Source organism: Pristiophorus japonicus, chromosome 3 (assembly GCF_044704955.1).
Source record: "Pristiophorus japonicus isolate sPriJap1 chromosome 3, sPriJap1.hap1, whole genome shotgun sequence".
Classification (NCBI taxonomy): domain Eukaryota; kingdom Metazoa; phylum Chordata; class Chondrichthyes; family Pristiophoridae; genus Pristiophorus; species Pristiophorus japonicus.
Window position 1 is genome coordinate 319,415,157 of NC_091979.1, and position 27,823 is coordinate 319,442,979.

The 27,823-nt window shown below is 45.9% G+C and overlaps 1 protein-coding gene and 1 long non-coding RNA gene across 2 annotated transcripts in view; one reads left to right on the top strand and one right to left on the bottom strand.

Moving 5' to 3' along the window:
• Window positions 1-25,048, bottom strand: part of LOC139259613 (uncharacterized) — a 59,157-nt gene extending 34,109 nt beyond the window's left edge. The window contains exon 1 of the long non-coding RNA XR_011592616.1: window positions 24,885-25,048. This is a non-coding gene — a long non-coding RNA (uncharacterized lncRNA). The remainder of the gene's footprint in view (window positions 1-24,884) is intronic.
• LOC139260436 (interferon-induced protein with tetratricopeptide repeats 5-like) lies at window positions 11,905-15,789 on the top strand. The gene is made up of 2 exons (XM_070876999.1): window positions 11,905-11,909; window positions 14,274-15,789. Exons 1-2 carry the CDS (start codon window positions 11,905-11,907, stop codon window positions 15,787-15,789), a joined length of 1,521 nt encoding a protein of 506 aa, XP_070733100.1.
• Window positions 25,049-27,823: the final 2,775 nt, after the last annotated feature.

Below are 27,823 nucleotides of genomic sequence, written 5' to 3' on the forward strand. Positions count from 1 at the left end.
CTGTGTCACAGGTGGGACAGACAGATGTTGGAGGAAAGGGTGGGTGGGGAGTCTGTTTTGCCACATGCTCCTTCCTCTGCCTGCGCTTGATTTCTGCATGCTCTCAGAGACGGGACTCAAGGTGCTCTGCGCCCTCCTGGATGCTCTTCCTCCACTTAGGGCGGTCTTTGGCCAGGGACTCCCAGGGTGTCAGTGGGGATGTTGCATTTTATCAAGAAGGCTTTGATTCTTTAGGGATCTGTGGACATGCACTCCCAGGTCCCTTTGTTCCTCTACACTTCTCATTTAATGTGTATTCCCTTTCCTTGTTAGCCCTTCCCAAATGCATTACCTCACACTTCTCCTGATTAAATTCCATTTGCCACTGTTCTGTCATGAGGTAAGAGAGATTTTCATCTGCAATTAACATATATAGTAAAGATGTTGTAAGAACATAAGAACATAAGAAATAGGAGCAGGAGAAGGCCATACGGCCCCTCGAGCCTGCTCCACCATTTAATACGATCATGACTGATCTGATCATGGACTCAGCTCCACTTCCCTGCCCGCTCTCCATAACCGCTTATTTCCTTATCGTTGAAGAAACTGTCTATTTCTGTCTTAAATTTATTCAATGTCCCAGCTTCCACAGGTCTCTGAGGCAGCAAATTCTACTGATCCACAACCCTCTGAGAGAAGAAATTTCTCCTCATCTCAGTTTTAATTGGGCAGCCCCTTATTCTAAGATCATGCCTTCTAGTTCTAATCTCCCCTATCAATGGAAACATCCTCTCTGTATCCACTTTGTCAAGCCCCCTCATAATCTTATACGTTTCGATAAGATCACCTCTCATTCTTCTGAATTCCAATGAGTAGAGGCCCAAACGACTCAACCTTCCTCATAAGTCAAACCCCTCATCACTGGAATCAACCTTGTGAACCTTCTATGAACTGCCTCCAAAGCAAGTATATCCTTTCGTAAATATGGAAACCAAAACTGCACGCAGTATTCCAGGTGTGGCCTCACCAATAGCCTGCACAACTGTAGCACGACTTCCCTGCTTTTATACTCCATCCCCTTTGCAATAAAGGCCAAGATTCCATTGGCCTTCCTGATCACTTGCTGTACGTGCATACTAACCTTTTATGTTTCATGCACAAATACACCCAGGTCCCGCTGTACTTCAAACCTTCTCCATTTAAATAATAACTTGCTCTTTGATTTTTTTCTGCCAAAGTGCATGACCTCACATTTTCCAACATTATACTCCATCTGCCAAATCTTTTCCCACTCACTTAGCCTGTCTATGTCCTTTTGCATATTTTTTCTGTCTTCCTCACACATTGCTTTTCCTCCCATCTTTTTGTCGTTGGCAAACTTGGATACATTACACTCAGTCCCTTCCTCCAAGTCGTTAATATAGATTGTAAATAGTTGGGGTCCCAGCACTGATCCCTGCAGCACCCCACTGGTTACTGATTGCCAAACCAAGAATGAACCATTTATACCTACTCTTTGTTTTCTGTTCGTTAGCAAATCCTCTATCCATGCTAATATATTACCCCCAAGCTCATGAACTTTTATCTTGTGCAGTAACGTTTATGTGGCACCTTGTCAAATGCCTTCTGGAAATCCAAATACACCGCATCCAATGGTTCCCCCTTATCCACCCTGTTCGTTACATCCTCAAAGAATTTCAGCAAATTTGTCAAACATGACTTCCCCTTCATAAATCCATGCTGTCTCTGCCTGACCGAATTTTGCTTTTCCAAATGTCCAGCTACTGCTTCTTTAATAATGGAATCCAACATCTTCCCAACCATAGATTTTAGGCTAACTGGTTTATAGTTTCCTGCTTTTTGTCTGCCTCCTTTTTTAAATAGGGGTGTTACATTTGCAGTTTTCCAATCTGCTGGGACCGCCCCAGAATCCAGGGAATTTTGGTAAATTACAACCATTGCATCCACTATCCCTGCCGCTTCTTCTCTTCAGACCCTCGGATGCAAGCCATCACATCCAGGGGATTTATCCGCCTTTAGTCCCATTATCTTACTGAGCACCACCGCCTTAGTGATTGTGATTGTGTTAAGTTCCTCCCCCCCGAGAGCCCCTTGACTATCCACTGTTGGAATTTTATTAATGTCCTCTACCGTAAAGACATATAAAATATTTGTTCAGAGTTTCTGCCATCTCCATGTTCCCCATTACTAATTACCCTGTCTCATCCTCCAAAGGAACAACATTTACTTTAGCCACCTTTTCCTTTTTATATACCTATAGAAACTCTTGCTGGCTGTTTTTATATTTCGTGCTAGTTTACTTTCATAGTTTACCTTCCCTTTCTTAATTGTTTTTTTAGTCATTCTTTGCTGGCTTTTAAAAGGTTCCCAAAATGCTTGAAACTATCATTAAGGAAGAAATAGCGGGACATCTGGATAGGACTAGTGCAATCAAGCAGACGCAGCATGGATTCATGAAAGGGAAATCATGTTTAACTAATTTACTGGAATTCTTTGAGGATATAACGAGCATGGTGGATAGAGGTGTACCGATGGATGTGGTGTATTTAGATTTCCAAAAGGCATTCGATAAGGTGCCACACAAAAGGTTACTGCAGAAGATAAAGGTACGCGGAGTCAGAGGAAATGTATTAGCATGGATAGAGAATTGGCTGGCGAACAGAAAGCAGAGAGTCGGATAAACGGGTCCTTTTCCGGTTGGCAATCAGTGGTTAGTGGTGTGCCACAGGGATCAGTACTGGGACCACAACTGTTTACAATATACATAGATGACCTAGAAGAGGGGACAGAGTATAATGCAACAAAATTTGCAGATGACACTAAGATTAGTGGGAAAGCGGGTTGTGTAGAGGACTCAGAGAGACTGCAAGGAGATTTGGATAGGTTAAGCGAATGGGCTAAGGTTTGGCAGATGGAATGAAGTGTGAGGTCATCCACCTTGGGAAAAAAAACAGTAAAAGGGAATATTATTTGAATGGGGAGAAATTACAACATGCTGTGGTGCAGAGGGACCTGGGGGTCCTTGTGCATGAATCCCAAAAGGTTAGTTTGCAGGTGCAGCAGGTAATCAGGAAGGCAAATGGAATGTTGGCGTTCATTGCGAAAGGGATGGAGTACAAAAGCAGGGAGGTGTTGCTGCAACTGTATAAGGTATTGGTAAGGCCGCACCTGGAGTACTGCGTGCAGTTTTGGTCACCTTACATAAGGAAGGATATACTAGCTTTGGAAGGGGTACAGAGACGATTCACTAGGCTGATTCGAGAAATGAGGGGGTTACATTATGATGATAGATTGAGTAGTATGGGTCTTTACTCCTTGGAGTTCAGAAGGATGAGGGGTGATCTTATAGAAACATTTAAAATCATGAAAGGGATAGACAAGATAGAGGCAGAGAGGTTGTTTCCATTGGTGGGGGAGACTAGAACTAGGGGGCACAGCCTCAAGATATGGAGGAGCCAATTTAAAACCGAGTTGAGAAGGAATTTCTTCTCCCAGAGGGTTGTGAATCTGTGGAATTCTCTGCCCAAGGAAGCAGTTGAGACTGGCTCATTGAATGTTTTCAAATCACAGATAGATAGATTTTTAACCAATAAAGGAATTAAGGGTTACGGGGAGAGGGCGGGTAAGTGGAGCCGAGTCCACGACCACATCAGCCATGATCTTATTGAATGGCGGAGCAGGCTCGAGGGGCTAGATGGCCTACTCCTGTTCCTAATTCTTATGTTTTTATGTTCTGTCCTCCCACTTGTTTTGGCCACATTGTATAGCCTTGTTTTTAATTGGATGGCGTCCTTTATTTCTTTAGTTAACCACGGATGGTTATCTTTTCTCTTACGGCCTTTCCTCCTCACTGGAATATATTTTTCTTGAGTGTTGTGAAATATCTCCCTTAATGTACACCACTGTTCATCAACCTTCCGACACTTCAATCTGTTTTCCCAGTCCACTTTAGCCAGCTCTGCCCTTATACCTTCATAGTCTCCTTTATTTAAGCTTATTACATAGAAACATAGAAAATAGGTGCAGGAGTCGGCCATTCGGCCCTTCGAGCCTGCACCGCCATTCAATGAGTTCATGGCTGAACATGCAACTTCAGTACCCCATTCCTGCTTTCTCGCCATACCCCTTGATCCCCCTAGTAGTAAGGACTACATCTAACTCCTTTTTGAATATATTTAGTGAATTGGCCGCAACAACTTTCTGTGGGAGAGAATTCCACAGGTTCACCACTCTCTGGGTGAAGAAGTTTCTCCTCATCTCGGTCCTAAATGGCTTACCCCTTATCCTTAGACTGTGACCCCTGGTTCTGGACTTCCCCAACATTGGGAACATTCTTCTTGCATCTAACCTGTCTGAACCCGTCAGAATTTTAAATGTTTCTATGAGGTCCCCTCTCATTCTTCTCAACTCCAGTGAATACAAGCCCAGTCTTTCTTGATATGTCAGTCCCGCCATCCCGGGAATCAGTCTGGTGAACCTTCGCTGCATTCCCTCAATAGCAAGAATGTCCTTCCTCAAGTTAGGAGACCAAAACTGTACACAATACTCCAGGTGTGGCCTCACCAAGGCCCTGTACAACTGTAGTAACATCTCCCTGCCCCTGTACTCAAATCCCCTCGCAATGAAGGCCAACATGCCATTTGTTTTCTTAACCGCCTGCTGTACCTGCATGCCAACCTTCAATGACTGATGTACCATGACACCCAGGTCTCGTTGCACCTCCCCTTTTCCTAATCTGTCACCATTCAGATAATAGTCTGTCTCTCTGTTTTTACCACCAAAGTGGATAACCTCACATTTATCCACATTATACTTCATCTGCCATGCATTTGCCCACTCACCTAACCTGTCCAAGTCGCTCTGCAGCCTCATAGCATCCTCCTCGCAGCTCACACTGCCACCCAACTTAGTGTCATTCGCAAATTTGGAGATACTACATTTAATCCCCTCATCTAAATCATTAACGTACAATGTAAACTGCTGGGGCCCCAGCACAGAACCTTGCGGAACCCCACTAGTCACTGCCTGCCATTCTGAAAAGTACCCACTTACTCCTACTCTTTGCTTCCTGTCTGCCAACCAGTTCTCAATCCATGTCAGCACAATACCCCCAATCCCATGTGCTTTAACTTTGCACATTAAGCTCTTGTGTGGCACCTTGTCAAAAGCCCTCTGAAAGTCCAAATACACCACATCAACTGGTTCTCTGGTTAGAGATCCAACTTTCTCACCCTCCATCGGAATTTGAAATTCAACCATGCTATGATCACTCATTCCAAGGGGATCCTTTACCAGGAGATTGTTTACTAATCCTGTCTCATTACACAGGACCAGATCTAAGATAGCCTGCCCCCTGGTTGGTTCTGTTACATACGGCTCAAGGAACCCGTCCCTTATGCACTCTATGAACTCTTCCTCATGGCTACCCTGACCAATTTGATTTGTCCAATCAATATGGAGGTTAAAATCACCCATGATTATTGCTGTTCCCTTTTTACAAGCCCCCACTATTTCCTGGTTTATACTCCGACCAACAGAGTTGCTACTGTTAGGGGGCCTATAGACTACACCCAGCAGTAACTTTTTCTCCTTATTATTCCTTATCTCCACCCAAACTGTTTCAAAACCCTTATCATTTGAGCCAATCGCGTTTCTCACTATTGCAGTGATTCCATTCTTTATCAATAGAGCTACCCCACCCCCTTTTCCTTTTTGTCTGTCCTTCCAGATTGTCAAATACACCTGAAAGTTTAATTCCCAGTCCTGGTCACCTTGCAACTGTTACGTATGTAAACATTGTAACTGTGTAAGACTTGCCACCATAGGGCGCAACTGTTGGAGGCCCAAGGGTCACCTGCACACCTCGTGCAAGGGAGTATAAAAGGTTGTCTGCCATACTGCTTAGGCACTCTGGGGTTGTATTAAAGAGACTAAGGTCACATCAGTTTTAGCTCAAAGTACTCTATCTTGTGGAGTTCTTCCATACTTAATAGCAACCACGTCTCTGTAATGGCGATCAGATCATACCCATTTTTCTCAATTTTTGCCGTCAACCCATCTATTTTGTTACAAATGCTATGTGCATTTGGACATAGTGCATTTACGTTTGCTTTATTACCCTTTTTTCCTGCTTATTTCCTCTCTCCTTCAAACTCACTTTCTTTATTTTTGCTTTCTAATTCCAGCTTTTCTCCCCTCCCTACTGAATCTATTTTCAGATTCCCATCCCCCTGCCAAGCTAGTTTAAACCCTCCCCAACAGCACTAGCAACCCCTCCCACGAGGATATTGGTCCCGGCTCTGTTCATGTGCAACCCGTCCGGCTTGTACAGGTCCCACCTCCCCCAGAAGCTGTCACAATGCCTCAGGAAACTAAAGCCCTCCTGCCTGCACCATCTCTCCAGCCACGTATTCATCTGCTCTATCCTCCTATTTCTGTACTCACTAGCTCGTGGCACTGGGAGTAATCCGGAGATTACTGCCTTTGAGGTCCTGCTTTTTAATCTCTCTCCTGGCTCCTTAAACTCTGCCTGCTGGACCTCATCCCTCTTCCTACCTGTGTCAGCTGTGGTTCAGTGATAGCACTCTCACCTCTGAGTCAGTCCCATTCTAGAGATATGAGCACATAATACAGGCTGACACTTCAGTGCAGTGCTGAGGGAGTGCTACACTGTTAGAGGCGCTGACTTTCAAATGGGATGTGAAACAGAGACCACATCTGCCTCCTGAGTTGGACGTAAAAGATCCCATGGCACTATATTTAAGAAATGCAGGTAAGTTCTCCCTGGTGTATTGACCAATATTTATCTCTTAACCAACACCACTAAAACAGACGATCTGGTCATTAACACATTGCAGTTTGTCGGACCTTACTGTGTGCAAATTGGCTGCCACATTTCCTATATTACAATAGTGACTACACTTTAAAAGTATATTATTAGCAGAAAGGGCTTTGGGACGTACTGAGGGTCGTGAAAGGTGCTATAGAAATGCAACTCTTTCTTTCTATAAAAGATCCTATCCTTTATATTACACTAATTAAAGAATAGAAGTCAGTCTTGTGCATGCTGAAATACCAATCAACTCACACATCCACCACTGAGTGAGAAACAAGGATCTGGATTTACTTCTGCGAGACCACCTAAGAATGGAAGGAGGATGAAAATGGGGTGCGGAATCATACTGTCAGATTCTCACTCCTCAGAGAACCTCCAGAAAGTCCAGCCCCACATCTCCGACCCAGCAATTTGTCCGCCCTCCATCATGTAATGTGTTGGTGGGATGAGTGGGACAGGGAGTGGGAAACAGGCCGAGTTCCCAGCCTCCCATCTGATACATCACCAACCAACAGGGGAGGGATGGCAGTACAAGCTGGGGAAGTAGCAGAACGCCCTTTTGTACAGCGATGGCCCAGTACTGGGCACTCTCCCTCTCTTCTGTCCCCAGTCACTAAGTTTATACAAACGCCGGCTCATTCAGCAGCGGTAAGTAAAATTGTGCTGCTAATCTTTGGGGTGTTTATGCCCCGGTTAATGGCGGATCTTTCTCTCTCTGGTGTTGCTGTGCGATGCCACCATTCCCTGGCTGGCAGTGGTTTCTATTTTTATATCAGATTTCCAGCATCAGCAGTATTTTGCTTTTATATCCTTCCATCGGTGAGGAGACCAATACTGTGCACAGTACTCCAGGTGTGGTCTCACCAAAGCCCTACATAATTGCAGGAAGACTTACTTATGCTCCAATCACCTGCCATAAAGATGAACAGATCATTTGCTTTCCTAATTGCCTGCATAATAACATTCTCTGATTTGTGTACAAGGACTCCCAAGTCCCTCTGCACACCAACATTTACTGGTTTCTCAACTTTTAAAAACTATTCTACTTTTAGAAACATAGAAACATAGAAAATAGGTGCAGGAGTAGGCCATTCGGCCCTTCGAGCCTGCACCACCATTCAATAAGATCATGGCTGATCATTCATCTCAGTACCCCTTTCCTGCTTTCTCTCCATACCCCTTGATCCCTTTAGCCGTAAGGGCCATATCTAACTCCCTCTTGAATATACCCAATGAACTGGCATCAACAACGCTCTGCGGTAGGGAATTCCACAGGTTCACAACTCTCTGAGTGAAGAAGTTTCTCCTCATCTCAGTCCTAAATGGCTTACACCTTAACCTTAGACTGTGACCCCTGGTTCTGGACTTCCCCAACATCGGGAACATTCTTCTTCCATCTAACCTGTCCAGTCCCTGCAGAATTTTATATGTTTCTCTGAGATCCCCTCTCATTCTTCTAAACTCCAGGGAATACAGGCCCAGTCGATGCAGTGTCTCCTCATATGTCAGTCCTGCCATTCCGGGCACCAGTCTGGTGAACCTTGGACAGATCCTGTCACTGCTTTCCAAATGCACTGCTATTTCATCTTTGATTCCAACATTTTCCCCACTACTGATGTCAGGCTAACTGGTCTATAATTCTCCATTTTCTCTCTCCCTCCTTTTTTAAAAAGTGGTGTTACATTAGCTACCCTCCAGTCCATAGGAACTAATCCAGAGTCGATAGACTATTTGAAAATGATCACCAATGTATCCACTATTTCTAGGGCCACTTCCTTAAGTACTCTGGGTTGAAAACTATCAGGCCCTGGGGATTTATCGGCCTTCAATCTCATCAATTTCCCAAACACAATTTCCTGAATAATAAGGATTTCCTTCAGTTCCTCCTTCTCGCTAGACCCTCGGTCCCCTAGTATTTCCAGAATGTTTTTTGTGTCTTCCTTAGTGAAGACAGAACCAAAGTATTTGTTCAATTGGTCTGCCATTTCTTTGTTCCCCATTATAAATTCACCTGATTCTGACCGCAAGCGACCTACGTTTGTCTTCACTAATCTTTTTCCTCCTCACATATCTATAGAAGCTTTTGCAGTCATGTTTTATGTTTCCAGCAAGCCTCCTCTCATACTCTATTTTCCCCACCCTGATTAAACACTTTGTCCTCCTCTGCTGAATTCTAAATTTCTCCCAGTCCTCAGGTTTGCTGCTTTTTCTGGCCAATTGATATGCCAATTCCTTGGATTTAACACTATCCCTAATTTCCCTTGTTGAGCCACCTTCCCTGTTTTATTTTTACTCCTGTGATGTACAATTGTTGAAGTTCATCCATGTGATATTTAAATGTTTGCCATTGCCTATCCACCGTCAACCCTTTAAGTATCTTTCGCCAGTCTATTCTAGACAATTCACGTCTTATACCATCGAAGTTACCTTTCCTTAAGTTCAGGACCCTCGTCTCTGAATTAACTGTGTCACTCTGCATCTTAATAAAGAATTCTATCATATTATGGTCACTCTTCCCCAAGAGGCCTCGCACAACAAGATTGCTAATTAGTCCTTTCTTGGTACACATCAGCCAATCTTGGATGGCCAGCCCTCTAGTTGGTTCCTCGACATATTGGTCTAGAAATCCATCCCTAATACACTCCAGGAAATCCTCCTCCATCGTACTGCAACCAGTTTGGTTAAACCAATTTATATGTAGATTAAAGTCGCCCATGATAACTGCTGTACCTTTATTGCATGAATCCCTAATTTCTTGTTTGATGCTGTGTCCAACCTCACTACTACTGTTTGGTAGTCTGTACACAACTCCCACTCGTGTTTTCTGCCCTTTGGTATTCTGCAGCTCCACCCATACAGATTCCATATCCTCCAAACTAATGTCCTTCCTTACTATTTCTATTCTTCCTACCAGAGTGGACAATTTCACATTTCCCCACATTATACTCCATCTGCCACCTTCTTGCCCATTCACTAAACCTGTCTATAAACCTTCACAGTTTCTTTGAATTGATCTTACAGCTTACTTTCCCACCTAGCTTTGTATTGTCAGCAAACTTGGATATACCACACCTAGTCCCCTCATCTAAGTAATTGATATAGAATGTAAATAGCTGAAGTCCTTGCAGCAACCCTCTATTTACAAGTTGCCAAGCCGAAAATGACGCGTTTATTCCTACTTTCTGTTTTCTCTCCGTTAGTAGAATCCAAGCTAATATATTGTCCTATTCCCATGAGCCCTTATCTCATGTAACATCTTGTGTGGCACTTTATTGAATGCCTTTATAAAATACAAATATACTACATCCACTGGTTTCCCCTTATCTACTCTGCTAATTGCACCCTCAAAAAATTCTAATAGATTTGTCCAACACAATTTCTCTTTCATAAAACTGTGTTGATTCTGCCATATCACATTATGGGGTAAAATTCAGCACCTTAGCACCTCCCATTAGTTCAGTAATTGGCGTTAATGGGATGTGACAACATGAATGTGGGGCGAAGGGAACCCCGCTCCACACATCAAATCCCCCCCACCGCAGTGTCGGTGCTAACAGTTATTGCTGGGAGCCTCAACACCAGATGGATCGTGATGTCAGTGAGTGTGCAATGCTCACTGACCGCCCGATCTGCAAAACTGATTGTCGCCACTTACCTTAGTGCCAGAAGAAACAGCCAATGGTAGAGCTGGCATGGAGCACCAGGAAGTCTACTCCAGTGATGTTTATTTAAGGGATCATCAGCAGTGAGTTGCAGCCGTAGGTTCGTGGAGCTTCAGTGCTTTCTTCTCAGTTTCATATAATGCAACAGTCTCAATCCGTGATTTCAAGGTTATTGAGTATCAGGAGTGTTGTAGCAACTAAAAAGTGCTGCATTTATTCTTTAAAAAATCATACCACTACAATTGACAACATTAATTGGGGCTGTGCTGGTAGTCGACCTCCCCCTCCAGGATCTACGGCAGAGGGAGCGGAGGCAGGGAGAAAGATTGGAACATGTGGCCAGAGGAAGGAGGAGGGCCATAAGTGCTCTCAACAAGAGGGGGTTGGGCGCCTCTTGCAAAATTGTGCTGGAGTTAGCCGAGGCGCTGCCACGATAGCCCCGTGCCCCACCAATAGCACCCCGGGCCGGGGCACAACCGCCGATGACCCCTTAGTGCCACACAATGACCCCGCGGCCATTTACATTGGCCAGTGCCCCGTAAGTATGCCATGAGCGGTGTCAGTGCCAGCCTCGTGGATCGCGAACCAGGCCGAACTCCGCTCACAAGGTGAAAGTTACAGGGGAGGTCGGGAGCGCCCTGTGCAGCCATATTACCTGTTTCACCGACTCACCGATCGGCTCGTTCTTTACTTCCCTGGCATGGCCCGAGCTGCCATTGTGCAGCTTGGCATTCTGTCTTGTGTGCCAGGCTGCAGCCTTGGCACCAGGCCGCCCTGGTGACCCAGTGGAGGCCATCAGAGGCCCAGCAAAGTGCGCCAGTGCTGCCAATCGTGTCCTAAGATGGGCAACAAATACTGGCCTTGTCAGCAATGCCCACATCCCAGGAACAAATAGAAAAAAGGTATCGCCCTGGTACCTGCCCCATCAGGAAGTGGAACTCGGCGAGATTGCGCTCCACTTCCTGTGAGGGGCGGTAACCGCAATTCCGCGGCCGGGGCGGGACTTCTGTGCCGGGCGCAGGAAGTCCCGCCCCCAGCCGGTTAACACCCCCAATCAGGGCACTGCGAAATTTCTTCCCCGAGGACTCCAATCATTTCTTTGAGCAGTGAGCACGTATTTTGCATGCAGTGTAAAACATTGGTGCATATTGCTCAATCTCCAACCTTTCTAATGACACCGCCCATTCCTGGGCGATAATGAAATTCTCGCCCTTTGGTTCTTAGTTTCATTTTATAGGTTTAGCTTCGATTCACATTCAGGAAATGATTCATTGCGTACAATAACTGGACAGTATAAATAAGCTGGAAAACAACACACTAAACACTCTTCTCGATCAATTCACCATTGGAACGATTGTTGAAGCTGAAAAAGAAATTTTAACAACGCATTGTCCATCGATCAGCACGATGAGGTAACGGTCATTGGAATTCCTCCTTTATTTAAATTTACGTGTAGACTATCGAACAAGCAACTAGTTTTCAGAAATAAAGTAGCTTACATTACAAAGCAGTTGAAATGCAGAGAGCTGGGATTAGTGGCTCACAGTGAGACACACAGATAAGGGAACACTGCTGCACCAAGACTGGTGATAGTCAGTAAACATGAGGCAAAAGGCAGACCTGTTCATAGGATTATAACTCAAACAACAATTTAAATTATTTTGGACTTGGCTCTGTTGAAAGTACAAAGTTAAACTTGAATATTATACTGTCGTGGAAAGACGTATTCTGTAAGTGCCCTCAGGTCATATCCAGAGTTTGAAGAAAGAAAGTTTCACTTTGTGTTCCATGGGAATCTAGAAGGGATCTACTAATGTAAAATAGTGATTTCCAGCACTTTCATATATCCAAACTAAAGCAACCTGAACTATAAAGCAAAGGGAGAGTACAGCATGGACTGGGATGGGGGGATGGACACAGCATGAAATGCAGGAGGAGAGTGCCAGCTTAAAGTGTGTAGGAGAAGGAAAAGTGCTGACTTACATTGAGAATGGGGGCGGGGGAGAAGAGTGCTGACATGAACTGGGGGAAAGGACAGGTGCAGCAGTTTGAACGGAGCAGCAAAGGGAGGAAAGCCACCATGAACTGGGGCAGGGGTAAGAATGACAGCTTGGATTGTGGGGGGAGGGAGACGAGAGCCAACAGGAACAAGAGGCAGGCGGAGTAGAGTGCAAGGAGAAGCTGGGATGGCTGGGGGATGAAGTGTATCAACGTGAGTTTAACAGCAAGGAAGAAAGAATTTGTATTGATGTAACACCTTATCACACCTCTCAGAAATGTCCCAAAGTGCTTCACATTCAGTGAATTATGTTGCAGTGCAGTCACTGTTGTTTTGTCAGGAAATGTGACAACTCAGTTTGCACAACAACAACAACTGGCATTTATATAGCACCTTTAACCTAGGAAAACATCCCAAGGTGCTTCACAGCAACGTAATCAGACAACAATGGACACTGAGGCAAAGAAGGGGATGGTTAGAGGGATGACAAAAGCTTAGTCAAAGAGATAGGAGATTGTAAAGGAGGAGAGTGAGGTGGAGAGGTTCAGCGAGGGAATTCCAGAGTATCGGGCCTGTCTGGGCTGATGGCTCGGCCACCATCAGTGGGTGAAGTGGGAGAAGGACACGAGCCCGAGTTAGAGGAACACAGAATTCACGGATAATGCCATAGAATCTATGAGGTCCACTTGATCCACTGGAATAGGCAGAGGCTGCCTTGGTTTAACATCACACCTGGAGGATGGCATGGTGGAAGATTTTCAGCAGGGTAAGAGTCAGTTCATGAAACATGGTCTTTCAGAATGCTGATATCTTTGTGTTGGGCCTTCTTTTCTGCTTTAAGGATGGGATTAGAGAGGGTTACATAGGATACACAGCACAGAAACCGGCCATTCAGCCCAGCCAGTCCATGCTGGTTTATGCTCCACTCGAGCCTCCTCCTGTCTTTCCTCAGCTAATTCTATCTGCATAACCCTCTAATCCCTTCTCCCTCATATGCTTATCTAGTCTCCCCTGAAATGCATCTATACTATTTGCTTCAACCACTCCATATGGTAGTGAGTTCCACATTCTCACCGCTCTCTGGGTAAAGAAGCTTCTTTTGAATTCCCTATTTGATTTCTTGGTGTCTGTCTTACACTGATGGCCTCTAGTTTTGCTCCTCCTCAGAGTGGAAACACTCTCTCTGTATCGACTCTATCATAACCTTTCATAATTTTAAAGACTTCTAGGTTCTCCTTCCGCATGTTGGGGTGGAGAATGACCTGCTCACAGACAGCAGGGTCCCTGTGGAGGACCAGGTTGATGATCTGTTTAGTGGAGAGTTACCTGGACTGCCAATGTGAGAGGGAGAGTGTTTTAGAATTAGCTCTGACCTTTTTAGTGAGGAACTCCCATTTCAGAATGGAATGCATGAATGAGAAGGAGATGTAATGGGTGAACCAACAGGCAGACTGAGTACTTCAACCAATGTTCCTGTTCATATCATTGGGAGTGGAGGTGTTTGAGGTGATGCTGTACATTGCGTGAGAAGATTAAATGTCCATGAGCTGGTACATCAGCCAGCATGAAGGAGACCAGTGTAAGTACAGCTGAGATTTGCAGTCATCCCTTTTCCTTTTGCAGTGGTTTTTGCAGAGGTCACCTTTGTGTGACCAGAGATTTCATGGTCAGTGGGTCCAGGAGTCGGGAGAAGGCTTTAGTTAAAGAAACCGGAGAGAGGGGAGGGGGTGACACAGCCAGTCTGAGATGGGTTTTGATGAATTTTGTTCTCTTGCAGCAACACACAGAAGGATTTGTTGAAAGTGAAGCTCGATTGGCTTCAATGTCACTTCACATGGGGCCCACAGAAGGAAAACATTGACTTGGACAACATGAAGTCTAGATTGCAAGATTCAATACAGGCTGGTGTGAAATATCAGGCCAGGTCTTACAACCACCTCGCTTTTGTAAACTGTCTGCAAGGCAACTGTGAAGAGGCAATTAAAAACTTAAAGGAAGCTGAAAAGATTCTGAGGGAGAACCATGAACATGAATTTGAAAGAAGAAGCATCATCACCTATGGAAACTATGCCTGGGTATATTATCACATGGGCCAACTGACAGAGGCCCAGTCCTACCTCGACAAGCTGGAGATGATCTGTAAACAATTTACTGATGGCTCTCGGTATACAGCACTGATACCTGAAGTATACGGGGAGAAGGGTTGGTCACTGTTGACTTCTGCTGATCAATACTATGAAGAGGCAAAGGAATGTTTTGAGAAGGCTCTGGAGGAAGATCCTGATGACACTGAATGGAACGTTGGCTATGCGACTGCTCTGTTCCGTCTGGAAGGGTTTTCTCGTACCCCAGAGAGTGGTGACCGCAGCCAATCAGTGAAGCAGTTGCGACGTGTGCTGGAACTTGATCCAGATGACTCTGTAGCCATGGTGCTGTTGGCTCTAAAACTACAAGAGTTCAATCAAAAGGAGGAAGCACTGAAATTAGTTGAACAAGCATTGCAGAAGTCCCCTGATCTTCCATATGTAACTCGTTATGCAGCAAAATTTTACAGAGCAAAAGGAGATGTGGAAAAAGCTGTGGAGCTGTTGAAGAAAGCATTCGAAATTACCCCAAACTCTACCTTTTTACACCACCAAATAGGTCAGTGTTACAAAAAAAAACTATATCGACTGATCAAATATCCAGGCAGCAAAGACCCTTGCAATCCTGCTTTTCAACAGAAAGCTGACTTAATCAATAAATGCAAGTACCATTTTGAAAAGGCATTTGAGCCCCGCCCATTAACATCTATTAAGCCACAACTGGATTTTGCAAAAATCTGTTCATTAAATGAAGAATTTTTTGAAGCAGAGGCGATCTACAGCAATCTACTGAAATTAGAAAATATTCGCCAAGAAAATAAGCAGCAAATATGTTTAGCGGTCGGATTATTTGAACTGCACCAGAAAAGATCTGAATCAAATGCCGTCACCCATTTTCTGGAAGGAGTGAAAGTCAAATATGACTCAATAGAACGGAGAAGGTGTCACGAAAACTTGGAGAAGATAGCAGACAGGCGACTTTGCATAAATTCAAGAGACAGCAAAGCCCTTGGTGTTCTTGGGTTACTGCACCAGCTGGATGGGAAGAATTGTAAAGCTATTGAATGCTTTGAAAAGGCCCTGGAGTTTGATTGTCACAATGAAGAATATCTAAGTGCTCTCGCTGAATTACGCCTTTCTATCCAGACAACTCTCTCGTTCCCAGCTAAAACTAAACATATTTTTGAAAGATGCATTAATACTCCCTGATTTATGAGCAGGTTTGGTAGGGTACTTGCTTCACTTATTATATTCTGCTGGTACTTTCTTTTGAATTATTATTTTACTCGTGTGTCTAATTTTCAAACAATGATCTTTCTGCAGTTATTCAAAATTCCTGTGCTTCATTCAAGAATATTGACACCACTGGTGAACTAACCAATAGGATTTGTTCCTGTATCCTTCGACCTTTTGCTATGTGTGAAACGATAAAAAATAACGTGGGTTTTGGGGGAATTAGAGTTAAATGAGCCAATGGGTCAGAGCCACAATAGTTGTATTTTATGAATTATAGGAACAGTTTTTTAGACAATAATACACATTACATGGGCCCGATTTTAACTCCAGATGGGTTTTGGGTGGGTGAGCGGCGAGGGGAATGGGAAACTCACCTGTTGCTGCAGATATCGGGCCCGGGGTATTTTAAATCCCGAACTTCATTATCGTGCGGCCAGACCACTTCCCGGCCACAGGGCGTGCAGGCAGGTGCGGTGAAGGTGGTTCTGGGAGGGTCTCGGGGATGGAATGGGGGATGTGGGGAGTCCGGGGCAGGGGAGCCCCAAACTTTCATTTTGGGGCCTGGCGGGGCATTCCTGCACAAAGGAAAGTCAAACACTTACACCTTGACATCCTGATTCTCCTCAGAGCTGCTTCGGCCTGTTGGAAAAGCTGCACCGGCTTCCCCCGCCCAGACCAGAGTTAACGGCGTAGTCAGGGCCCGATGATGTCACCACACCCCGTGTGTGATGTCACCACACCCCGGTCCGTGTATGATGTCACCACATCCCGGTCCGTGTGTGATGTCACCAGACCCCGGTCCGTGTGTGATGTCACCAGACCCGGTCCGTGTGTGATGTCACCACACCCCGGTCCGTGTGTGATGTCACCACACCCCGGTCCGTGTGTGATGTCACCACACCCCGGTGCGTGTGTGATGTCACCACACCCCGGTCCGTGTGTGATGTCACCAGACCCCGGTCCGTGTGTGATGTCACCACACCCCGGTCCATGTGTGATGGCACCACACCCCGGTCCGTGTGTGATGTCACCAGACCCCGGTCCGTGTGTGATGTCACCACACCCCGGTCCATGTGTGATGTCACCACACCCCGGTCTGTGTGTGATGTCACCAGACCCAGGTCCATGTGCGATGTCACCACACCCCAGTCCATTATTGTCAATGATGATCCCACCACTTTTGACGAGTGGCTTAGTCCAATTTCTGCCAAGTGGGCAGGTTTAAAATCGCCCCCAATGAAGTTCTAAATAATCTAGAAAACTGGGTAGATAGAGGGACACTGATGTCCAAATAAACACGAAAAATTTGATTTATTATGATCATCATCTGTTTAGGTGTTTTAACAGCAATGCAGGTAAAGCATTATAGCTGGAGGTGCATAAGCTTCAGTGCACTCTGAGCATGTGACTTATACTCTTTTTATGGTAATGATGGTGTAAATAAATATCCAATCCAGCCCAGAGAGGGTGCAATAAAACCACTCTGTCGACATATCTTTCACTTGCTGCCTCTTCACAATAAAGTCCCCCATCTGGTGAAAGGCTTTCCATGTGTACCAGTTGAGAAAGGACCAACGACCACTGCAGGCCCTTCAAATAAATCATCAGCTTGATTCTGTTGCTCTGAAGCTTTGCTGACAGACGATTGGACTCCCATCCAGAGCGTTCATTCAGATCTCAGCCTCTGTCACTGGGAGTCTCCCTGCCCTGTAACTGGTCAGCTGCACCTGCTCTTCATCAAACCTTCTGTGTCCCTCGTTGGCCAACACAGAGCAGCTTGGACAATACCCGGGAAAGTCCCTTTTCCAGAGACTGTCACCATCTCTGTGAAGAAACTCAGTCGAGGGAGGAAAGCTAAAGGATCTAGAAATAGGTTAAAATGGGATAAAATATCAAAACACAATGGCTGCAGACACTGATTTTCCCGAGATTTCAATTGTAATTGTAATATCAGAGATTGAACATTAAAATAACCAATAAAATTAAGCTGTGGCAAAGACTTAGTTTGTATTGTTGTTATGTATGCAATAAAGGTTCAAACTGAGTACTGTTTAACTGAGCAAGGTACAACCTTGGCTATGTTTTATTTAGGCCCAAAATGCCTGACTCTCAAAATGGCTGGCCTTTTATACCTGAGCAGCACCATGTGCATGCTGCTCAGTGGCCTCCAACAATGTCGCCATCTGGTGGCTACAAACAGAATGTGAAATTAATACATGACAATTGTTGGTCTGTGTGAATGCGGACAGTTAGTGTGGTACAGGACATGATGGGAAAAACTTGCACGATATTTTCTGGCAGTCGGTAATGTTTATGGCCACTTGTCAGCATTTGATAAAAATATTCAATTCCCAAACGGGAAATAGGGCATAATTTGCAATAAAATTGAGCAAATTTTCCTTCCTGTGTCAGGCTTTTTTGAAACTTGTGGTCAGCTCTCCACAGCAATAATGGGCCCCTGGGTGAGGTGCTGGAGGGTGTCCAGTGCCCATGGGACTGTGTCCCACGAAGGAGTCAACACCTTAAGGAGCGGAGGGAAGGGCAACAAATAGCAGAGAAAACGGGTAAGAAACAAAAACCTTTCTGGTTACTGGGTGTTCCCAGGCCCCAGGATGTATTTTCTGGCACTGCACAGGCGTCCTCTCCACCTCTAACCCAGAGGTGACTGCTGGGATGTTCTGGGAAAACTTACACATTCACACAGAAGTGCAGAGCAACAGTTGCAGTGACAGCCACAGCGAGATCGTGAGGAGCGGCGAACTACTAAAGTGTCAGCCCAACCAGCACCAACTGACCTGGGAGGGCAAGAAGTCAAAAGGATCAAAGGTGTGACATCACAGGAAAGCAGGGAAGTGATTGGTTGGTCAGTTTTTCTCTCTTTTCTTGGGCATTGGTTTATATTAAGAGCCAGAATTAAAAACTAAAACGTTCAAAACTTGAAAACGTAATTAATTAAATACATTAGAGATGGCAGGGCAGGCAACATGTTACTGCTGCAACATGTGGGAGCAGGTGGAGACCATTGAGGCCCATGGTGACCACATTGACAGTAAGTGTTGGCAGCTCGAGGAACTTCGGCTCCGTGTTGATCAGTCCAAGCTTCAAACACTGCAACACATCAGGGACACATCACGCTTACCTGGACACTGTGTTTCAGGAGGCAGTCACACCCCTTAGATTAATTAATTCAAACTTGGTCCGTGGTCAGGGACAGGAGGGTGTGACTATCAGTGAGGCAGGTATGGGGACCTAGGATGTAGTGATGGAGGAGCCTCAGCCCTTGCTCTTGTCCAACAGGTTCGACGCTCTTACTCCCTGTGTGGACCAAAACAGGGACTGCAGGGAGGATGAGCAAACTGACCACAGCAATGTGATACAGGGGGCCATTTAAGTGGGGGGAGTAAAAAGAAATGCTGTAGTGGGAGGGGACAGTATCAGTCGGGGGATAGATACTGTTCTCTGCAGCCGAGAGCGTGAGTCCCGAAGGTGGTGCTGCCTGCCCGGTGCCAAGGTTAAGGACATCTCCCCTGGGCTGCAGAGGAACTTGGAGTGGGAGGGGGCAGATCCAATTGTTGTGGTCCACGTACCCCTGGATTGCGGTTACTGGGATCACACACAGATGAGTTCCTCACGGGCAGCCTGGGCAGAAAGGGACTGTCTAGGTTGTCTCCTCCCTTTCTCTTCCTCCTTTTCCTCTTCCTCCTCCTCCTCCTCCTGCTCATGCTCCTGACCCTCAGCTGCTTGCTGTATAGCAGGTGGCAAGCGCTGTGCCCTCATGATGGCGAGGTTGTGCAACATGCAGCAGACCACCACGAATCTTGACACCCGCTCTGGTGAGTACTACAGGGCCCCTCCAGAATGGTCCAGGCAGCGGAACTATTATTTCAGCATCCCAGTGGCCTGCTCCAGCACATTTTGTGTGGTAGCACGGCTTTCATTGGCTTGTGCACCAGAGTCATCAGCCATATGGTCAGCAGATGGACCTTGTCGCCCAGTAGCCACCCTTTGGCTTTCCATTTTGGCTCAAGTGCAGCTGGCACAGCAGACTGCTGTAGAATGAAGGTGTCATGACTGTTGCCAGGATACCGGGCATTGACCTGCATGTTGTGCTGCCTACAGTCATACACCAGCTGGACCTTGAGGGAGTGGAATCCCTTTTGGTTCTGGCATGGGGCCCACAAAGTAATGTACGTGCAGCCAATGGCACCCCACACCATGGGGAGGCCTGCAATCCTAGCGAAGCCTCGTGCTCGCTTCCCCTGCTTGTCTCTGGCGAGAGAGAATGAAATGTAGTCAGAGATCTTTGAATAGAGAGACTCCGTGACCTCCTTTAACCAACAATGGATGGACAACTGCGAGATGTTGCAAATATCTCCAGCTCCAGCCTGGAAGGAGCCAGACCCATAAATGTTCATCGCCATGGTCACCTTCCCAGCCACTGGTAATGTGGTCCGTGCCCTGCTCTGAGGTTACAGTTGTGGTTGCAGGAGGTGGCAGATTTCAGTGAGGTCGTCCTTACTGAAGCGAAGGCGTCTCACACATTGTTTCTCATTGAGGTTCATATGGAAGAATTGCTCCCTAAACACCCTGGATATGGCCTGCTGCTGAAAGCCCTTCTCCCCATCCTCCTCCCCCCTCTTCCAGTAGATTGTCCTGCTCTGTGTGCCCTCTGTTCATTCTCCAAGTCTTGCTGCATTCCAAGGGGAATGCCTACTAGTGCACGCATGTCTGGGAGCAACTGGTTTGTGTAGAAGCTTCGAAGGCAGTCCTTCAGCATCTGCCACACCGCTCTCTGTAGTCTTTTGCAACTTGAAACAACTGTAGAAAGTACCAAACACTTGTAGACTCGTAGCAACATCCAGAAGAAATCAAGTTTCTGACTCAGAGACGAGAGAGCTACCACTGAGCCAAAGCTGACACAGGCACTTGTTCAATTGACTGAGTTTGGTTTTCCCGATGGCTCATCTGGTTAAAGCTGTGAATAGCTCAGCCATATAAGCAGAAAGATCGCAGGATCCGAGTCTGGATTCCTGCTAGCTGCAAGTTCTCCAGTATCAGCGGCTTGAGCCTTTGACGATCTTTGCTGTGCCCTTCTTGTGCCTGCTCCTCTCCTGCGATATTGGACTCCTGCTGGCTGCTGACTTTGCTCGAGGGACAATTGCACCGGCCTCAGATGTTCCCCGGCCTCCAAACTGCACAGCAACCATCAGCTGCACAGAGGAAAACACTGAAACAAGGAATCCCCTCTGGGAACAGTCTCTCCGCACGGCACAAACAAACAGGTAACTCTATTCCACCTTGTTTACACATCATAGACAAAACCTTTAGGTTCCGTCAATCACCTATCTAACCTATCCTGTCCTCTGTGAAAAAAGTTTCTCCTGCTCCCTGTCCTAAATCTCTTACATTAAACATTGAGGTGGAGAAATTCGGGAGTGGTGTTAATGTTTTTCAACTTTTTAACAATGTGTGTTTTGTGTTCCAGGAAGGAAGTTGAGCACCAAATCCGAGAGAGCAACAGGAGGCAGGCTGGGCGGTACTTGTGCAGTGCTGTACAATGGGCCATGCAGCAGTGCTGCGTTGGAAGGCTCCTTCCCTCCCAGGCTCTGCAAGGGGAATACTTACCTGGTCCCCGACGGCAGACACGACACGGCCCGATCAGCCCAATGCACTGCAGCTGAGTGCCAGGACGATTGATCATGACGGAAGGGGATTGAAAATAATCAATTTGCAGCATTTCACAAATGTTTTAAATTATCTCGGCCACCTCGCCATTAAGCATCGCCTCCCGATGAACATGTCCTGCAACTGTCGGTGTCTTCGGCCGGCGAAGCTGCAGGGGACGGAATAGAAGTTCGGGTTCGGGGTGATGCACACGGCAATGATGTCATGGTCTCTGGGCGAATCGCGGTACAATGTGGGTGTCGATCATCTCGCCACGCCCGGTCAGTAAGTGGTTAATGCATCCTGATCAGCCCCTGGAGGCAATAACAGGAGGCGCTAAGGAGCCAATTTCTAGGCCGAGGTCTATGTTCCCTTGTTCTAGATACCACAACTGCTAGACACAGTCAGTTTCAATCTACACTGTCCCATCCTTTCATAATGTTAAATACCTCTATCAAATCAGCCCATAATTCTCCAATTAATGAAAACAGACCTGAATTTTTTGGCTCCATCTGTAGTGATGACTATAGTTGAATAGTCTGCTCATTACCCGATCCCCCATCCTCGACTCCCCCTCCCACCACTCCCTCCGCGACACCCTGGTCATTCCGCAATTACCCCCAGCAACCCCTCCCTTCCCACGGTACCTTCACATGCCAGCACAGGAGATGCAACACCTGTCCTTTTGCCTCCTCCCTTCCCACTATCCAGGGCCCCAAACACTCCTTCCCCGTGAAACAGCAATTTACTTGTAACTCTTTCAATTTAGTATTCACCGTATTCGCTGCTCACGATGTGGTCCCCTCGACAACGGGCAGAGCAAATGCAGATGGGGTGACCACTTTGCAGAATCTCTTTGTTCAGTCCGTAAGCGTGACCCTGAGCTTCCGGTTGCCTCACTTTATTTCTCCACTTCATTCCGACTCTGACCTCCCCGACCTCGGCCTCCGACACTGTTTGAATGAAGCTCGACGCAAACTCAAGGAGCAGAAGCTCATCTTTCGTTTCGGCACTTTACAGCCTTCTCAACTCAACATCCAGTTCCACAATTTCAGACCAGAACCTCTGCCCGTCTTTTGTTCACTTTCCTCCCTTTTTATTACAATGCCCACCCCCTTTTTATTTATTTTTCTCTCTTTCCCACGGCAATCGGTGATGATTCCACCATTCATACCCCATCTGACTCAACTTTTGTTTCCTAACTTGTACCATTACCATCTCATTTTTGTCTCTTAAATCCCTCCTGTCTTCCAGCCGATCACAGAACGTCCCTTTTGTTCTTCCTCCACTCCCCTGTTCAGTGTCCCTGCACTTCCTTAATAATCTGTTACAGTTCAAACTTTCCCAGTAAAAATACAAACAAAAAAATGCCTAAAAAGTTGCTGCCCCTTTAAGGCTCTGTCATGGAACCCTTAAAGGAACAGTGACTTTTAAAGGAAAGTTCCTTTCCTTAGGACCACTCCAAATAGGCTCACAAAGCAAATAACAGGATCATGGGGAGATCCAACTGAAAAGGCTGGGAAATTTCACCTTTGCCCTGTTTAAATATTTTAAAGTAACTTGTGGCTCACACACTTTGTTTAAGAGCAGCCTTAAGCAGGAAATTCTGAGAGCTGGTAAATCGCCTCATTGGCCTTGCTGTCTGGGACACTTCCCCTTAAACCCCTGTACCTTGCTCCTTCTCGCCCCACCAACAAAACCTGCTAAAAATCTACCTGTCTAACCTTTCACCTTTCCTTTACTATTGCTGGGTATCCATTCCCCCTCTATGGATCATCTTGGGACATTTACTGTAACATTAAAGGCACTAAATAAATGTAAGCTCTGATCCGTTATTGTGTGAAACTACCTCAATATGGTATCTGTGTGACTCGTTCAGTGAAAATATTGCTATAAATGTGCACAAATTAAGGGTTTTAATTTGCAGTTTAAGTAAAAAGTTGGGGAGCAGGATAGAATTGCAGATGCACCATCAGAAAATTGAAACAAAATTCCAATGGATTTACTCTCCCAGAGAAACCCTTCGTGGAGCAACAAATGGGCTGGATTTTCAAACAAATCTGGAAATAAATATAAAAGTTCATTTTAAAATGTAAAATCTCGAAGGGCTATAAGAATAAATGTGAAACACAGTATTCTGGCTGACTGGATATACCATGTGCTCTCATCGGTAAGTGGAAGATTAATATTATCAGATCACAGCTCAGTCTATAAAGCACAGGACACATTCAAACAAATCTGTGACCAGTACTGAACATAAATAATAGATTTATAGTAAATGTAGACTTTATTCTTCCTCTGGGAATCAATACAAGATGGAAGCTTCTCCTGCGACCTTGACATTAAATTAGCCCTTGACACACACTTGCTCTATTTCTCACATACCACAGGGTTCTCTCAATAGCCCTGTATTTCTACTGGTTTCAGACTGGGCAGACGGCCAAACACAAGCCTTCGCTCACAAACCCTGCAGATTGCGACACGGGGCTTATACTTGGCCACCTGCACTCAGTTCAACAGTCAGCCTGAAGTCAGCAGAGATACAGAGCTGTCCATCAATGGTCTACAAAGATCCATGGCCGTGACCCTCTCACACACCTGGCTCAAGTCTTCCACACAAACCTGGCTGTCAATCGAGCCTATTACTTCAGAAATATCCTCCAGAATATCGATTACTCAGGATGTCTGAATTGAATGGAACGACTCACCTCATCGATCTGAGCCAAACAAGGGGAATAATGAATCCCTTTGTATTTTTAGCTCAAATAACATGCTTGATCTGTGTAATCTACTGGTTCAGATAGAATCAACAGCACGGTGCAAGCTTTTCTACTTCATTCCAACTTTTATCTATCATTGTATTAAAATCGTCGACTTTTGGGCCCTTTTCTGTGCTCATTGCAAGAGATCTGATTGGTCCATCAGAATCACATGAGCCACAACTCTGTTACCCTTACACGCATGGTGACATTCCCCCTTGAAGTAGTAATTGCTGAGTGTTAGGTGATTGAAGTGCTTTGAGAAAACATATAAAGGTGAGACTACCTACGATGAGTGGAATATAGCTCCACCTAGTGGACTACTGCTCCACCTAGTGGACCACTGTGGTAATTTTGTGGTGGATTTCAAAATTGAATGCATTTTCTCATGATTGTGATTCAGAATTACGTTCTCTTGGAAACTTCCTTAAATGGCCTCATTTTAAGATCACTCGGTTGGTTTTATATTCGTCAGCTAACATTTATTTGTGGGGCCACTAAGATCTGGGTTCCTAGGTTCCTCAGCCGAGAATGGCTGTTTCTCCATGTTCCCAGCATATCACTCACTCCAGTATTGGCCCTGAAATTCGGCCGGAGGTTTCTTCCGGACAAACGCCTTTGACCGGAGAATTTTAACGTAATTACCTGGTGGTTCCGGAGGAGCGTGGGATTCCGGTGGGGAGGCCTTCTCTTCCCGTGCTGCGAAGTGTGCTCCACTCCTCCGGGTTCCCACGGAGACGGTGCAATCACGTGTGACTGCTCAGCCAATCAGGTCCAGTATTAGCAATGGGAGCTCCGTATCGACCAGTTCTATCGCTATTAATGAGGGAAACAAAACACACTAAACACCACAATAAAAAATAAAAAACACACCGAACATAATTAAAATTAATTGAAATTAAAGTTAATAAATGCCTTAGAAAAAATATATATTGTTCCCATTTTTTTTAAAGTTTTGTAATGAAGGTTAAAAATAAACTTACCTTTGTGGGCAGGGTTTTTAACAATAAAATGTGCTTTTTTAATTTAATGTTATTATATTTTTGAGTATTTTAAAACTCTTACACCTGTAAAAGTCGGCTATGTGCCTGCTTTTATCAGGCGCAAGAGTTTTGAGGACATTTGCTGGGCAAGATTTGGGTAAATCCTGCAATCTTGCCCGTACAAATGTCCTCGCTCCTGAGATGTGTGCGATCTGTCGAGCTCCAGCTGGACAGATCGGAAAAGCTGCTTTTCAGCGCGTGCGCATTGTGCGCTGAAAACCGGCTTTTGCGATGCCTTCCCCGGTCCGTACACACTCCGTACAGACCCGGGGAGGTCGGGATTTCCAGGCCAACATCATCAAACCGGGGACCAACCCTGGTTCAATGAGAAGTGTGGAAGAGCTTGACACGAGCAGGTCTAACAACACTCAATAAGCACGATGCCACCTTGACAGCCCGCTTGATTGGTATCCCATCCACCACCTTGAACATTGACTCTCTCCACCACCAGCGCATCGTGGCTGCCGTGTGTATCATCGATAAGATGGACTGCAGCAACTCGCCAAGGCTTCTTCGACAGCACCTCCCAAACCCGCGACCTCTACCACCTAGAAGGACATGGGCAGCAGGCGGATGGGAACGCCACCACCAACAAGTTCCCCTGCAAGTCACACACTAGCCTGACTTGGAAGCATATCGTCTTTCCTTCATCATTGCTGGGTCAAGCTCCTGTAAAATAAAAATTATAAAAAGGAGAGAGGGACAGGAGGGTGAAGAGGGTGAGGTAGCATCCTTCCTCCTGTGGGCACAGGACATCCATCTGTCTCTAGATCATCTCCACCAGGACCTCCATTGCTGCATCCAAGAACATGTGCATCCTCTCACTCAGTCCCTGAGTCATCCTGCAACGTGCCACTGCGTGCCAGCCAGAGCACTGCTCCAGTGGAAGTGAGCGCGAGGAGCCCACACATACTGCTGCAAGAAAAGCTAGCCTGCTCTACTTAAAGGTTGTCTGCACCTCTTAAAGGGAAGGTGCATTCTGCCTGCAGCAGATCATTCAACTGGCTGAGGAAGACAGTCCAAAAAAATCATATAATAATGGCACAACAGGTGAGAGAGCATGCACAAAGGTTCTCTGATGCAGCACTGGAGGCCTTTGTGCAGGAGGTCAACTCGAGGAGAGAGGTGCTGCTCCCACAGGGGGCCCAGGAGGTCCTCCAGGCAGCAGACCAAAGTGCAGTGGGAACAGCTAGACAATGTGATGAATACCAGCAGTGTAGCACCTAGGACATGGACACAGTGCAGGAAGAAGTTTAATGACCTCATATGAGTATTCAAGGTCAGTAAAATTATCTTCAAATTCTATATCCCACCAACTGGTCCAGTAGCCTTCAACATTATTAATTCACCAAAACCCCATCAATCACCTACAAAGCATTTCTATCAATCACAACTCAGATCTCACATTCATAACTTTACATTACCCTCACACATTACCACTGCTGCATGTCTCAAACCCAAATCTCACAACTTACACACACTGACAGCTATTCAACTATGACAGACATATCACCCAAACACATTGCACCTGACACCTTTCCTGTCATGTATCTCACACTACTGTACATAACTGTATCTTACCATGCTATACATGACTGTAACTAGATATGACCTGTAACCACAAGCATACCTTACCACCAGGGGTGCACTTGCAGGAGACACTGCATACCTGTTCCACACAGGTATATAAAGGCAGGTCTCAGGCAAGTGTGGCACTCGAGAGCTGTGAAATAAAGGTGCAGGTCCAGAGTGACCTTGACTTCAGCATTGCCTTGTGTAAGTCTGTACTGCAGGGTCAGGACTTTACAGTGGCGACGAGTTACGGGATCACAGAATCCACAGAATGGCTACCAACGGCTCAGATGAGAAATACAATGCCGGAGACAATTGGGAGGACTTTATAGAAAGACTCCAGCAAAGCTTTGTAACCAAAGACGATGAGGCAGACAAGAGAAGAGCCCATCTCTTGACCAGCTGTGGCTCGAAAACATACGCCTTAATGAAGGACCTGCTGGCACCCGAGAAACCAGCAAGCAAGTCGTTTGAGGAGTTGAGCACACTGGTGAGAGACCACCTGAAGCCAGTGAGCAGCCTACACATGGCCAGACACAGGTTCTACAACTACAGACGCTGTGTACAGAGCATACCCGACTTTGTGGCGGAACTTCGGAGGCTGGCTAGTTTATGTGAGTTCTCCGATGAACTAAGGAGAGAAGTACCGAGAGACTTTTTTATTGAAGGAATAGGCCATGCAGGCATATTCCGAAAGCTTATAGAGACCAAGAACTTGACTTTAGAGGCAGCAGCACTGGTCGCACAGACATTCTTGGCAGGAGAAGAAGAAACGAGGTTGATCTATACTGCGGGTACGACAACTAACGAAACATCAGAACAAGGGGTTCAAAGTGTGAATCAAGCCACTACCCCCACACACAGACAAAGACAGGAGAGCAGGTCTTCAACAGCAGGCAGTGGCGCCAGAAGCCATCAAGGTCCACATGAACGGCCGTTCACACCTCATCAACCCACAATGCGAGCAAT